Raw genomic sequence first — 13078 nt, 5'->3', positions numbered from 1 at the left:
TTATCGCAGTGGGCGCTTGGTGACGCGGCGGCGGGCGCGGAGTTCAAGGTTTTCTAGGCAATGTACACTCAGCACACTTCGATCGTCCGTGGCAATTGCTGCACTCCCTGCAGTATTACATATGCGTGTCTTCGACGCAACACAAACTGGCGACGTACATTGTATGGCGCCGTGAACAAGCCCGATTTCCACAATACGCAAGCCGGGCACCCTACCCCGCTCGCCACGCACTCGACACGAGTTGAGGAGCGCCGACGACGTGCCACCGAGGCCACTCCGAAGCCTCGAGGAAAGCCGCCGAGCCTCTTGGACTGGCATCATTATGCCCTCTGCCTCCCACTGATGCTTCAATGACCCGTACGACCACTCACCTATTCCTCCTCCTTCTCGCGTCGGCAGCGACAGCGTCGGTGGAGGCCCAACAATGCCGGCTCGTAGCCCATAACAACCTGGGCGTGCCTACCCAGACTTCTGGGTCCGCCGGGGGATCGCCCGCATCGATCTCAGCGACGGCTACCGGCGCACAGCCTTCCGCTTCCGCAGCATCCACAAACGCCTCTTCGTTCAACTACGGGACTGATGTTATCCGGGGTGTGAATCTGTGAGTACTGTCGCGGTTAGGCGATGTTGGAGCGCAGCTGATGGGTGTGAAGCGGAGGGTGGTTCGTGCTAGAGGTGAGTGGCCCAGTGGCGTTATAATTCACTGGCAGGGCGCTTTCTATGGCATGCTGACGTCTCCCTTCACCTAGCCATGGATCACTCCGAGCATCTTTGAGAAGACGAACAACACGAATATTGTCGACGAATATACGTTCGGCCAGCTGTTGGACTCAAACTACGCGTCTAGCGCGCTCGAGCAGCACTGGGACACTTGGATCACCGAAGACGATTTCAAGGCTATCAAGGCAGCAGGCCTTAACCATGTGCGGTAAGCCGCTGTTATGTGCTTTTGACAATGACATGCAATTCACATCTGGCCAGGATACCAGTAGGTTACTGGTCCGTGCCAATCACGTCCGCCGACACGAGTTATTCGACCGACGCCTCTCCGTACGTCACCGGCGCATGGCCTTACCTTCTCCGAGCCTTGAACTGGGCCAACGAGAATTCCGTCCACGTAATTCTGGATCTGCACGGCGCGCCAGGGTCGCAGAATGGCTTCGATAATTCTGGGCATAGAGGATCCGCCAATTGGGCGAACAACTCGACTAACATAGAACGGACCCTGGATATTATTCGATTTATGGTCGACAAGGTCGGCGGCATGGTGAATGTCATAGAGCTGCTCAATGAGCCCGCTGGATGGGTTTCCGACGTCGGCTCTGCCATTGGGACCTACTGGAAGGACGGATACTCCATTGTCCGGAATATCACAGGGACGGAAAACACTGTCATGATTGGAGATGCCTTCCTGGGCGTTGATGTAGGCGGTCACTCGTTCTGCGCATAGAGTCCGCGACTTACCCACGTGTAGAGCTGGCAGAATTTCTTGCTGCCTCCCGAAGGACAAGGGGTCATCATGGATTATGTATGTTCCCCTATGTTCCCATCGTTTATCCCCGCCCGCACGAATTAAAAATTTGTACAGCATCAATACCAGATATTCAATTACGATCAGATAGAACTATCGGAGGACCAGCACATAAATGTAAGTCTCCGGCCTTTTACCCGGGTCCGTGTCCTTATCAGTATGGTACCTCAGTATACTTGTCAAATCAACGCTACGCTGGCACCGTACGCCAAGTCTAACTTAATGACTATAACTGGAGAGTGGTCGAACGCTATCACGGACTGCGCGCAGTGGCTGAACGGACGAAATGTCGGAGCCCGATGGGACGGAACCTTTGCCTCCGGAGAGCCTACTTTTGGCAGCTGCGACGGCATGACGGGCAATTATTCCACATTCAGTGCGGACTACAAGACCTTCCTTCGAAAGTGAGTGGCGTCGTTGTCTCAGTCAGCGCGGGCGTTCACGCTAGTTTGACTTCGCCCAGATACTGGGAAGCGCAGGTCACTGTCGGCGAGAGCGTACAAGGATGGATATTTTGGACGTGGAAGGTGAGTGCTTCGGATGGTATCGATCTCCCCACGACATGCGGAGCTGACTGACTTGTCTCTTTAGGCTGAGAACGCGGACGATTGGAGCTATCAGAGGGGTCTCGAAGGCGGCTGGATACCACAAGACCCAACGGACAGAAAGTACCCAGGCATTTGCTCCGGGAGCTCGAGCTCGTAGGCTCGGCGGACATTCGCCTCCGGGTCGGGCGCAGGATGTAACAACAAATGCTGTACGAACATTGCTCTTGAATGCCATCTGTGTATACCGCTTCGGCGGCAGGGTGACTTGGGCCGTGGTTGCAGGCACTGGGCAGACCGCAGACGGGCTGTAGCAAGGCTGTGGTCGCGACTCAAGATCAGTCACCGGACTGTCTTGGACATCGTCATCCGCCGCCAGCATCAGCGCTTTCTCGCCACTTCTCGCCCAACTCCAGAAAGCGGGTCATGCGTGACCGTGACATGTGATGCATTTGAGAGCTGTGATTGGCGGAGGGATGCTAATGTCACGGGCGCTTGTGTGAGCAGCGCACGTGGGCAGCCGTTTACGGCAACTGCGGGCTGGAGGGCGGCTGAGGGACGCCAGCCTGACTACTTACAGCACTCTCCTTTGCACCCACGCAAGCTGCGCTTTCGCTTCCCTTCGTTCGTATGTCGCTGGGCTCGTGAATCGCGTCTACAAAGCAATGTTTCTGGTCCTCTTCCTCGTCGCCCTCTTGGCCGTCCTCCATGCGTGCTCCGCCGCGGTCCCGCCCTCGACGCCCGCGAGGCTCAGGTCACGCCAGATACTGGAGGATATCGCCAGTGGTATGAACACGACGACGAACCATGCAACACTGCTTGGGGTGGACCTATCGACGGACAAACAGTACGTGTGTGCGCCGTCTGGCTCGCGAGCATGACCGGGTGACGCTTTCACAGGTCCTATTATACCGTCGTTTCGCTGGGCAACATGAGCTTCCGCGTCGCGCTCGACACGGGCTCGTCTGATTTCTGGCTGGTGTCTTCGGCGTGCTCTAGCAGTGTCTGCTCTTCTCTTCCTAGGTATCAGCTTGGATACAGCAGCTCGACTTTTCAGGCCGTGAACGGCAACAACTCCCTGTTCAATGTCAGTTACGCGGACTCTACTGGTAAGCTATGCGTTCCTTCTCGTGAATCTGGGAATTTCGGGCGACTGTGGGGCTGTATGCCTTGAGAGCGCTGGTATCCTCGCTCGCCGCTCAGCGCAGCGCAACACAACCGAATAGCCGGCAGAGTTAACGCTCTTGCTTACCCAAGGCATGCTGCGGATGTACGACGGTGCCGAGCTTGCCAGGTCGTCTTCTCGTGCACAAAATGGCTTGGTGTTGTACGAAGACCCACTTGGCGAGTCCAGCGTCCCTTGGACATATCCACAGATTTTCTGTTTCATCAGCAGCATCGGACATTGCGAGTGCTGTCTGGCGTCAATGCTGCTGTCAACATGACATTTACATCGTGTTGCCGCGACAACAGCACAGCATTCCTTCGGGGATGAAACCTCTTGCCTGTGGTCGTTAACCGACGTGTCCAATGTGTAGCGATTCACGTTGTCGCGGTTCGTATCTTCTGAAGGGGATGCTGACTGGTTCTATGCAGTTGCTTCCGGCTTCATTGCGCGGGAAACTGTCGTTCTACAAAATTTGACTATTCCTCAGCAAGCGTTCGGTAAGTGTGGCTCATTGCGGTCGGATCGTGAGCTCATCGTGCCTCTCAGGTTTGATGAATTTGTCCAATGTTACGTTGAACAATGACATCAGCGGTGTATTGGGTCTCGGTTTCCCTCGTCTGTCTACTATCTCGAGCACTGTCGCGAACGGTGAGTTTCTGCGTGAACTGCTTAGGCCATGGTCGATAACTCCGTGTAGCTACGCCCATCTTCGCATCTGCGGCATCGCGGGGACTTCTGAACTACCCCTTGTTCGGGTTGAGCCTCAGGAAGAACGGGACCGGGAGCCTCACTCTAGGTCTGTCTTCAGTAGCAACAAGGGATAGTAATATGGCGCTAAACGAAATCACCAGGCGCGATCGATGCATCGGTCGTTACCAACAGGAGCGCGATTGAATGGCATGACGTCGTCCCATTCGCGCCCTTCAACGGCACCAATGACACGACGGCGAGCTATCTCCAGTGGGCGATCGAGCTCCGCCAGACATGGGTGGGTACAGTGCATACTCGTTTTATAGAGTCCTCGTCTCAATTTGTGTAGGTCAATGGCACAAGCGTCACGCCTGATCCGACCTATTCTCAGTCGGATTCCAACACTTCTTTGGCTCTTTTGGATGTGTGAGTGCCGATTTGTAACTGATCAGTGACTAGGATGTTGAACATACCTTAGTGGCTCGTCTGGTATTTATGGACCCTACCAGGATGTGAGCTATCTTAGCCAATCGACATGATTCCTATCTGATTGTTTGGTAAGGTTGAGCGAATCTGGTCGCAGTTCAGCGGTAGTCGCCTGGTAGACCAAACAAGTGAGTGCCGTCTTGGTTCCTCTAACGACAATCTCACCTACTCTATCTCATAGACGGTCAATGGGCGATGCCGTGCGATTCAAGTGAGACGATTACATTTAACTTCGGGTATATTACTCTGGTTTCGCTTTGCTCTAACTCAATATGCTCACGCCGGACTCAGATACGGCAACTTTACTCTTCAACCTACCGACTACTTGGTTGGGCCTGTCGCGGGCGATTCGTATTATTGTCTTGCTTGGCCGGCTGCCACTTCACCTCGATCTGATGGCATAGACTGGCAGCTAGGTAAGCGAAGGCAATCTAGCCTGCGTGGAAGGTTGTCGCTGAAGCATCGTACAGGCCAACCTTTCTTGCAAAGCGTTTATTCAATCTTCAGGTGCGTTTCGCAATGCATTTACTTAGCTCGTCTGGACTGAATTGCGGTCGTGTCGACAGTTACGGCATCGATACAAAAGAAGCGCCCTTGATAGGGTTGTATCCTCTCCACAACGCGACTGATGTGGCACAGACCGCTAGCGTGGTCAGCTCTTACTTCTCCGCTGCATCCGCGACCGTCAACACAGCCCTCCCGAACTACCTTGTCCCCACGCCATCCTACACGACCCCCGATTATATCTTCAACACGTCTGTTACCGCTCCGGCCGGCTTGATCGTATCGTCAGGCCTCGGCGCCAGCACGTACTCGCCTGTGCTCGGTACGGGATACCTCAATCTCAGCGCTATTCCGACTGTCATGCCCTCGCCGACAATCGTCACCTTACTCATTACCGAGTCTGGAGGCGTGTCCACATCGGTGTCGACAGCATCACAAGCCTCCATTACCCTCGGCGAGCCCCCAGGCTGGAGCAGCGGCGCAAGCGCCTTGCACGTCCCGTTTATGACGGTCATGTTCAGTTCCTGCCTCTTGCTGCTCAGACTCTTCCTCTAGAATTCGTGGACCTAGCTGTACTATCCCCGGCCTCCACCCCCACGCGCCGCGCACCTTACGGCATGACGTTCGCTACGCCGCTCTATAGCATACTTACGCCTCATTCTGGACTTTCGCACGGACTTTCGACCACAGACTGTTTTAGTAACCGTTTTTGGAGCCCTAATCTCCTGGTTCCTTCGTTTGCGTCGAGCAGTAGCACTAAAGTTATTGATATCCATCTCGTTTTCGCTCCGATATGATACTGGGCGGGTGAAGTACCAAGCCACCGCTGCAATCTGACTCCATCCTCGGCTTCCCTCGAACAAGCAATCCTTCATTCAAGATGACTCGCTGGTCAGACTCACTGCACAGGACGCGTTGACATCGGTCTTCTGCCGCGTTCTGCGTATACGCCACAGTCGCCATCACGTGCTCATGAAAGATTGGATCATCGAGTCGAGTTCGCGAGCCCGATCGACTTTGCATGCACTCGACCACTTGACCACATACTCTCGCCGCCACATATCCGCTCTCCTCATTGCTGCAGAAGTGGCGGACAAAATGGAGCAGGAACTCAACCAGGTCGTCCAGGCCATTGCCATCGCGTCCGATCCGAGTCAGGTCGCTCTCCACCAACAAGCCCTGCAGTTTCTGTCCACTGTTCAGCAAAATGCGGAAAATACGTGGCGTCTTGCGTTGGCCGTCTTCGTCGAGACCAATCCGAATGGATCGAGAAAACATGCCGCACAAGCTCGATTTTATGCTCTGCGGGTCCTGGACGAATTTCTAGACAATCGGTGAGGCGCTCTGTTCTGTGTATGGCGTACTTGTACTCATTACGTCCTACCGTCGTAGATTTGAGCCGCTAGATGACGATTCTTTCCAGACATTGCGACAAGGCCTAGTGACCTACATCCAATCTGAATATATCTACGGGTCAGCAGAGATGGATGCATCATGTGCGTATAGTTTCGTACGATGTGGCCGCCAACACTTACCCTCCTTGTAGTCCTCCGGAACAAGTTTGCACACACACTCACGCTGTTTTTCCTCTGCACGTACATGGACCAGTGGCCGACATTCTTCACCGACCTCTTCACGTTGATTCGGCCTGCAGAGTCAACATCGCAGACCACCTACAATCAACATGTCTCTCTGCTTTTCTTCCATATAGTGCTCGAGATCTCTGGGGAGGTCGCAGACCAGATGATCAAGTCCGCACGACAATTCAGCCAGGCGCGACAAGCACGCGATGCTCGTGTTAGAGATGCCGTACGCGATCGGGATGCTGGGCGTATCAACGAGGCAGTCTTGACTATTGTGGCCGATGGTGCGGAGAGGATGACCGCGTTGCGCAAGGCTGGGACGGCGAGCGCTGGCTCGCGCGAACTCGATGGTGCTGTTGAGGTGGTGGATTGGGGCGTCAGAACCTTTGCGTCTTACGTCGGTGAGTCAAGCGGGTGCCTCCGGACGACTTCACTAATGCCGATGCCCGTTGACAGGTTGGATCGACATCAACCTGACCGTCACTCCGACAACTGTGCCATTGCTGTTCTCGTTACTGTCCGACCTCTCGCTGGCCATCCGATTAGCTACCTCTGCGGCGCTGCTCAGAATCACCTCAAAAGGCTTGAAAGAGCCTGGGGACAAGCTGCAGCTGATCAAGGTCTTGTCCCTTGGGCAGGTGCTTGATGCATTGGAAGCAAAAACACGCCTCGAACAAGCCACACGAGAATCGGATGTGGACGAAGGCGAGGAGTCCTACCGGGAAGCCCTTGGCCGCCTGCTGAACGTCCTCGGCCTTGAGCTATGCAAGCTTGTCGAGGTAAGTATTCTCCACTCAATCTCGTACAGCTCGCTCACGAGCGGAGCAAGGAGGCTACAACGGACGATGTACGATCAGAAGCGTCACAACTACTCGACCAGATCCTTCCCGTCATGCTGCGCTTCATGGCAGACGAGTACGACGACACAGCGTCCACCGTATTCCCATTCCTGCAGAATGTCCTCAGCAACGTACGTGCATATGTTGTTCATGCTTCCACCCTGGCCCGTGACGCCTCTTTGATTAGTATAAGCGCGGGCGGAAAACATCGTCGGAACCTCTAGAGGAGTCAAAGCGGACGTTCTTGACGTCGCTTCTCCGAGTCGTCCTCCAGAAGCTCAAGTGGGAAGAGGACAGTGATCCGGACGACATGGACGAAGACGATAAAGCTGCGTTTGAAGATCTGCGCAAGGTACTACATCAGCACATTGGTTGCACAACACTTCTTTGACCGATTACCCAGGATCTTCGCACATTCACGGACTCCACTCATGTCATAGAACCGTCCCTGGTCACGGATGCGGTGCGGACATTGGTGCTTAATACTTTCACGGCATATCGCAACGGTGCCACCGTGAAGTGGAACGATGCTGAGCTCGCCGTGTACTTGGTGTACAGTTTCGGCGAGATCAACAAGAGTAGGTTTCATGGTGATTGACCCAACTCTGCGTCGCTAATGGGCTTGTCTAGGTGGAAGCAAAGGGCGCGCAGCGTTCTGCCTATCATCATCCGTCGCGAAGGAAAAGCGAAAAGAGGCCGACTATTCGGAGTATCCTCTGACTCCTCACGGGGAGATGCTCTACGCCATGATCGAGTCCGGGATCTCTGCGTACCCGCACAAAACGGTCGTTATGCAGTTCTTCGAGGCTGCAGCCCGATATGGGGACTTCTTCAAGGTACGCAAGGAGTGCATCATGCCGACACTACAGGCAATGATGGACGCTCGGTGAGTGAATGCCGCAAGGATAGCGATGGGCAGCCGCTGATTCGCGTGTAGAGGGCTGCATAACCCCGAGTCCAATATGCGTGCACGGGTCTTCTATCTGTTCCAAAGATTCATTCGAGAAGACCGCAACGAGATATCCCCCGAGCTTGCGGTGTCTCTCATCGAGGGTATGCGAGACCTCCTCACCGTCCAAGTAGAGCTGCCCGAGATCGAGGAAGGCCAGGATCTCCTCTCAGAAGCCATCACCAACCCAGGCATCTTCGACTCTCAGCTGTACATTTTCGAGACTGCAGGCATTCTCGTTTCCCTCCTGTACAAAACGCCGGGCCAGGCCTCCGCGTTTCTCTTGTCCATCGTGAAGCCGCTGCTAGAGGACCTGTCCGCGAGCCTGCAGGCGGTCAAGGGTGCGGGTGACGTCGTGCCCATTCTAAAGGTTCATCATATCATCATGGCCCTGGGAAACGTTGCCAAAGGATTTCCAGATTATCCTTCACCCGTCCCTGAAGGATATATCTCACCGCCCTTGGAAGTCTTTACTGAGATTGCGCAGGCTATCTTGGTGTGTCTAGAAGCTATGAATATATTCAAGGTCATCCGAGATGCGGTGAGTGCGCATGTATTTGGTTATGAGCGCGTCGGGTGACATGTTGGCACTAGACGCGCTTCGCCTTCGCTCGGATTATCGGGACCACGGGCCCTACCATCACACACCTGATCCCCCCGCTGATGGCCAACCTGCTTGCCCACTTCGAGCCGTCGGAGCTGGTAGACTTCATGAACTTCATCGGCCTTTTGATTCACAAACTCCAGGTATGTCTGTATCTACTTGACTAGTGCCGCAGCCAGTTCATGATATCGGTTTAGGATGATATGTTCAGCGTGCTCGATCAGCTTATTGGCCCCTTGAATGCCCACATCACTGGCCTTCTGGTACAACCTGCCAATGGTACCGACGACGAGCTTGCTCGAGCAGATACGAAGAAGGCCTACCTCGCTCTACTGAATCAGATCCTGACGTCCAAGTTGCAAGGGATCTTCACCTCTGAGCGTGAGTAACTTCAGCACGACGTCCGTTTGCCCGCTGACGCCCTCGGCAGGGAATAATACACAGCTCGAGGGCCTTCTAGCCACTATGAGACAACTGGTGGAGGATGTCTCAGATCCTGCGAGCCAGAAGGCTGCCCTGTCGTTCTTCGGACGTTCCGTTACCGTTTGGGGGCACAGCCTGCCGTCAACGGTGACGCGCAAACACAAACGTTACCCGGCTTCGAGCGTTTCATCTACGAAGCAGTGATCCCGACTGCTTTCGCGATCTTGTCGTCGCCGCAGTATAACATTAAGGACGGCCAAATGCTTACCGTACGTTATGACGCTGACATTCCTTTGTTCAAACTGACGATGCGTGCAGGTCTTGCATGAGATCGCCCACCTCCTGCAGACGGTGTTGAAGACTCGGGGCGAAGAGGCTTTCAACTTCTTCGGAAACGTCTTCCTCCCTTCGCAAGGGTGGCCTGCAGATACTATCGTAGACTTCACGACAAAACTGCGGGATCTCGAGCCGAAAGCCTTCCGAAAATACTTCGCAGACTTCGTGCGCGCCTCGCGCGCGGGGTCATAATCTACGTTCACGCAAATTAACTCCGTAATTGTGTCTATACTCCATGCACCATCATGCTATCCTACACTTGCAATCTGAAGTCAAATATCGCTGTAGCTAACTCCACTCTTCTCTCGTGACACTTGTGCCTCAGGATCTGACCAGCACGCGCTGTATTCCCTATCATGCTCGCTCACGTACTCACCCCACCTGCCCTACGACACCGTTTACTATACTTCGTACGCAGCACAAATCAATTGTATTCCAATAGTACATTCTGTAACAGCCGGCATCAACCACAGGTCGTACGCAGCATACACACGCTAGTATGGTCCATCCCAACGTCTTAGGCAACACCACGGAGAATGTCAGCCACTGTACGAGGGGTCAGACCTGTCCGCGTCATGAGCCACTTATGCCACTCACTGTATTCACCAACACAATACGCGACAGCTAGCGTATGCGCTGCAGTCTCGAGCGGTACAATGGACACGTCGGCCACACGAAGATTCTTGGTCCCGTACACCTAGAGGTTTCTCAGGTCATTACGGTCGAACCCATGCGTAAGTGGGTTGCGGTACTGACCTTCAGCTTCGAGTCGACGACGCCGTTCTTCTCGCGGGGGAGCATACTGCAGGTGCCGCACGCATGGAAGCATGTGTTGCTATACTTGCGGATGTACTCTGTTTAGGTATGTTTTGAGTCATTTACGAGGTAACGGCTACTAAGAAGCAGGACAACAGACCCTTGATCTCCTCATCCGTCTGCGCCGTAGCACCTGGATCGACCTCGCGGACGACGCCCGACTTGAACGGCTCGACTTCTGCAAACCGTCGTGTAAACTTGACTAGCTCCGCGAAGATGTCCAGATCTGAGGTGGCCATGGGAAGGTCATTCACATTTTTGAAGTGGAGGTAGCATACCGACAGAAGCCGAGAAGGTGTTCGGATCCAATTCGGGTGGCTCCAGCGGGTCGCTGCTCTTTGCATGCTGGAGGTATACGTGTTATTGGTGAGTGGCATGATGTCGCCAATCTGAATCAGGACGTACGACTGAGCCACTGCGTCGCCTACGTCAGAAACAGTTGACGGCTCATCGAATGTATGAAAACTCACCGCGAGAAAGGATGTTGGGTGACACAGAGGTTGGTTGCCTAGAGTGATTCGAGTAAGAGTTGAGCTGCCTCCAGTGAATTCTCGAGACACTCACGTAGCATTTACCTGCCTCCGGTGTTGCTGTAATCGATAGTACGTATCAGTAACAGACGATCCCGTATTGGGAAACACGCACAAATGAAAGTCAAGTAGCCAGGAAGAATGACGGCTTCTATGTCTGGCAGAGTGTCGTCCTTGAGCATGCGCAGCTGGATGTCATATTGTTCGGCGAGTCCGGGCGGGAGTTTCCCACTTCGCTTCTTCTCCTCTACGAACGCTTCCGTGCGCTCGATGATGCTGGATGCATCGTTCGGACTGCTGACCTGGATCGGTGAGTAGTAGCAGGTGTGCACACCCATCCGGTGCAAGTTATCCTGGTCCAACCCACTGTTGAGGGGGAAAGTACCAATGAGATAGGGTACAACGGGGAAGGCGAACAGACTTGCTGTAGTCTCAATTGCTCCTTGGCGAACTCTGGGTTGCGGAGCAAGTCTGTGGTCTTATGGGCCACCTTGGGATCGAGTTCGTAGGATATGCCTGCAATCCACAAGGCTCAGTGTACAATCACAGATGTCATCGTTCTCTGCTTACCAATGTACGAGTGATCCTGCATGTTTTCTCCTACTCCCGGGAGCTCAACTTTGACCGGCACTCCAATCTTCTCGAGGATGTCGCGCGGTCCAATCCCTGACAACTCCAACACCTGAGGAGACTTCAGAGTGCTATTTTGATTGTCAACGTGACAGGTTTAATATCTGGTATTGTGTCTCTCACCCGGTTGATATGACGACCTCTTTCCTCGCGTGTGCCTTATAGGTCTTCCCTCCGTGTACGAACTCGACTCCAGTGGCAAGGAAATCTTCTCCGTCCTTCACATCACTCAGAAGGACCTTTGCGCCGACGGCCTCGGTGAGCACCTGCATTTTCTCATTAGTGACGGGAGTTGCGACAGTGCAGCTATTGAGCCCACCGTAAACTTCGGGTTGTCCTTGTGAGGGACATAATGCGCCGTGGCGGCGTACGAGCGTGTCCACTTCGCTGCACGGTCCAGGGTCACGGCGCCCTCCCAGCAGCCGGTGATCTGTAACGGAGAGCAGATGTCGGTATAGTGGTACGAGCAACAAGGAAGGGCAGGGCACTTACATTTCCACCGTACCCATCCTCAAGCAGAGGCAGGCCCAGCTTTTGCGCTGTCTCGAGGAACATCTTCTTGAGGAGCAGAGGTTCCGAGGGGACCGTGGTCTTGATAGGTCCGCTCACGCCACGGAAATCCGCCTTGTGAGTGTGCGCATAGCTTTTCAGCTGCTCCTCAGAAGCTGCGGTGAATCTGTACGTGACTTGATGCTTGAGCAAGATACACATCACGCGGCAGCGTAGTGACGTACTGTTCGGTACGCAGGGTGTATTTGAGATAAGTGTCCCAGTTCCAGCCGGGATTTCCGAGCTCTTCCCAGGCGTTGATGTCTGCTGTCGGTGGCTTGGACCAGAGGTAGAAGTTCATGGCCGAGCTTCCGCCTGACATGAAAAAATGATTAGTGCAGTAACGCGATAGAGGGGTGCGAATATACACACCGAGACCTTTGCCACGCGACCACGTTATGGTGCGGTCATTACAATATTTCTGCGGCGTGCTCTCGAAAAGCCAGTCATACTGAGCAAGCAACGATCGCCTGGTTAACACGGCACCAGATTGACGGACATTAGTTGAGGGAACGTACCTTGGGGTCACCGAAAGTAGCGCCCCACTGGGCACCGAGCAGAATCTTGGGGTCGTCGAGGTTAGGCTGGCCGGCCTCAAGGACGAGGATAGAGCTGTCGGTGGTCTCCAGAAGGCGAGATGCGATGGTCAATCCGGCGGTCTGTGAAACGGTGTTCAGTTCACGCTCGAAGCATGTCTTGTAGAACTTATGCTTACCCCTCCTCCAACAATGATATAGTCGAAGGTCTGACCCGCGACGTCATTGAGCTGCGCAACCATTGTGAGCGAAGAGTGGTGATATGTACTAGTTCTGGTTTGCAGATACCTCAGTGCGAGTCGACTACTTATACGTTTCGAACCCATCGCCATGGATCGCGCCCATGTGCAGCAGGACAT

The 13078-nt window shown here is 54.2% G+C and overlaps 4 protein-coding genes across 4 annotated transcripts; 3 read left to right on the top strand and 1 right to left on the bottom strand.

Annotated features, from left to right (window-relative positions):
• The first annotated feature begins 263 nt into the window (after positions 1–263).
• On the top strand, positions 264–2620 carry C8Q71DRAFT_519698 (glycoside hydrolase). Its single transcript, XM_047919102.1, has 9 exons — positions 264–601; positions 654–675; positions 750–928; positions 982–1423; positions 1484–1528; positions 1589–1648; positions 1703–1935; positions 1995–2058; positions 2123–2620. The coding sequence occupies exons 1-9, from the start codon at positions 351–353 to the stop codon at positions 2234–2236; spliced, it is 1410 nt and encodes a 469-aa protein (XP_047780168.1). The 5' UTR covers positions 264–350; the 3' UTR covers positions 2237–2620.
• Positions 2621–2652: 32 nt separating this feature from the next.
• C8Q71DRAFT_750193 (acid protease) lies at positions 2653–5784 on the top strand. The gene is made up of 13 exons (XM_047923252.1): positions 2653–2923; positions 2977–3185; positions 3673–3741; positions 3791–3892; positions 3942–4040; positions 4096–4232; positions 4284–4360; positions 4413–4446; positions 4497–4548; positions 4602–4656; positions 4712–4836; positions 4891–4927; positions 4987–5784. The coding sequence occupies exons 1-13, from the start codon at positions 2742–2744 to the stop codon at positions 5477–5479; spliced, it is 1671 nt and encodes a 556-aa protein (XP_047780167.1). The 5' UTR covers positions 2653–2741; the 3' UTR covers positions 5480–5784.
• A 156-nt stretch (positions 5785–5940) lies between these two features.
• C8Q71DRAFT_750189 (armadillo-type protein) lies at positions 5941–10093 on the top strand. Its single transcript, XM_047923251.1, has 14 exons — positions 5941–6258; positions 6317–6420; positions 6471–6908; positions 6964–7286; positions 7337–7477; positions 7534–7698; positions 7750–7924; positions 7977–8232; positions 8284–8836; positions 8890–9042; positions 9097–9280; positions 9330–9436; positions 9457–9591; positions 9641–10093. The coding sequence occupies exons 1-14, from the start codon at positions 6023–6025 to the stop codon at positions 9848–9850; spliced, it is 3180 nt and encodes a 1059-aa protein (XP_047780166.1). The 5' UTR covers positions 5941–6022; the 3' UTR covers positions 9851–10093.
• On the bottom strand, positions 10094–12990 carry C8Q71DRAFT_750185 (GMC oxidoreductase). Its single transcript, XM_047923250.1, has 18 exons — positions 12899–12990; positions 12702–12842; positions 12556–12634; positions 12369–12498; positions 12127–12310; positions 11954–12064; positions 11758–11900; positions 11575–11705; positions 11430–11520; positions 11120–11370; positions 11039–11064; positions 10945–10982; positions 10880–10889; positions 10753–10819; positions 10575–10700; positions 10415–10512; positions 10256–10355; positions 10094–10204 (listed from the first exon to the last, which is right to left on the bottom strand). The coding sequence occupies exons 1-18, from the start codon at positions 12959–12961 to the stop codon at positions 10176–10178; spliced, it is 1818 nt and encodes a 605-aa protein (XP_047780165.1). The 5' UTR covers positions 12962–12990; the 3' UTR covers positions 10094–10175.
• Between the last annotated feature and the right edge of the window lie 88 nt (positions 12991–13078).

The sequence above is a fragment of the Rhodofomes roseus genome (genome assembly GCF_022264815.1).
Source record: "Rhodofomes roseus strain CIRM-BRFM 1785 chromosome Unknown C8Q71scaffold_7, whole genome shotgun sequence".
NCBI lineage: Eukaryota > Fungi > Basidiomycota > Agaricomycetes > Polyporales > Fomitopsidaceae > Rhodofomes > Rhodofomes roseus.
Note: the sequence above shows the minus strand (reverse complement) of the source record. Positions and strands in the feature narration are given on the sequence as shown.

Coding starts and splice junctions, on each gene's coding strand:
- C8Q71DRAFT_750193 (XM_047923252.1), top strand. CDS start 2,742: ATGTTTCTGGTCCTCTTCCTCGTCGCCCTCTTGGCCGTCCTCCATGCG. Junction 3,742..3,790: donor TATTCCTCAGCAAGCGTTCG/GTAAGTGTGGCT, acceptor CGTGCCTCTCAG/GTTTGATGAATTTGTCCAAT. Junction 4,041..4,095: donor GACCGGGAGCCTCACTCTAG/GTCTGTCTTCAG, acceptor CGAAATCACCAG/GCGCGATCGATGCATCGGTC.
- C8Q71DRAFT_519698 (XM_047919102.1), top strand. CDS start 351: ATGACCCGTACGACCACTCACCTATTCCTCCTCCTTCTCGCGTCGGCA. Junction 602..653: donor GTTATCCGGGGTGTGAATCT/GTGAGTACTGTC, acceptor ATGGGTGTGAAG/CGGAGGGTGGTTCGTGCTAG. Junction 1,936..1,994: donor TACAAGACCTTCCTTCGAAA/GTGAGTGGCGTC, acceptor GACTTCGCCCAG/ATACTGGGAAGCGCAGGTCA.
- C8Q71DRAFT_750189 (XM_047923251.1), top strand. CDS start 6,023: ATGGAGCAGGAACTCAACCAGGTCGTCCAGGCCATTGCCATCGCGTCC. Junction 9,281..9,329: donor AGGGATCTTCACCTCTGAGC/GTGAGTAACTTC, acceptor CGCCCTCGGCAG/GGAATAATACACAGCTCGAG. Junction 9,592..9,640: donor AGGACGGCCAAATGCTTACC/GTACGTTATGAC, acceptor CGATGCGTGCAG/GTCTTGCATGAGATCGCCCA.
- C8Q71DRAFT_750185 (XM_047923250.1), bottom strand. CDS start 12,961: ATGGTTGCGCAGCTCAATGACGTCGCGGGTCAGACCTTCGACTATATC. Junction 11,706..11,757: donor GAGGTCGTCATATCAACCGG/GTGAGAGACACA, acceptor CAATCAAAATAG/CACTCTGAAGTCTCCTCAGG. Junction 10,701..10,752: donor CACCTTCTCGGCTTCTGTCG/GTATGCTACCTC, acceptor TGGCCACCTCAG/ATCTGGACATCTTCGCGGAG.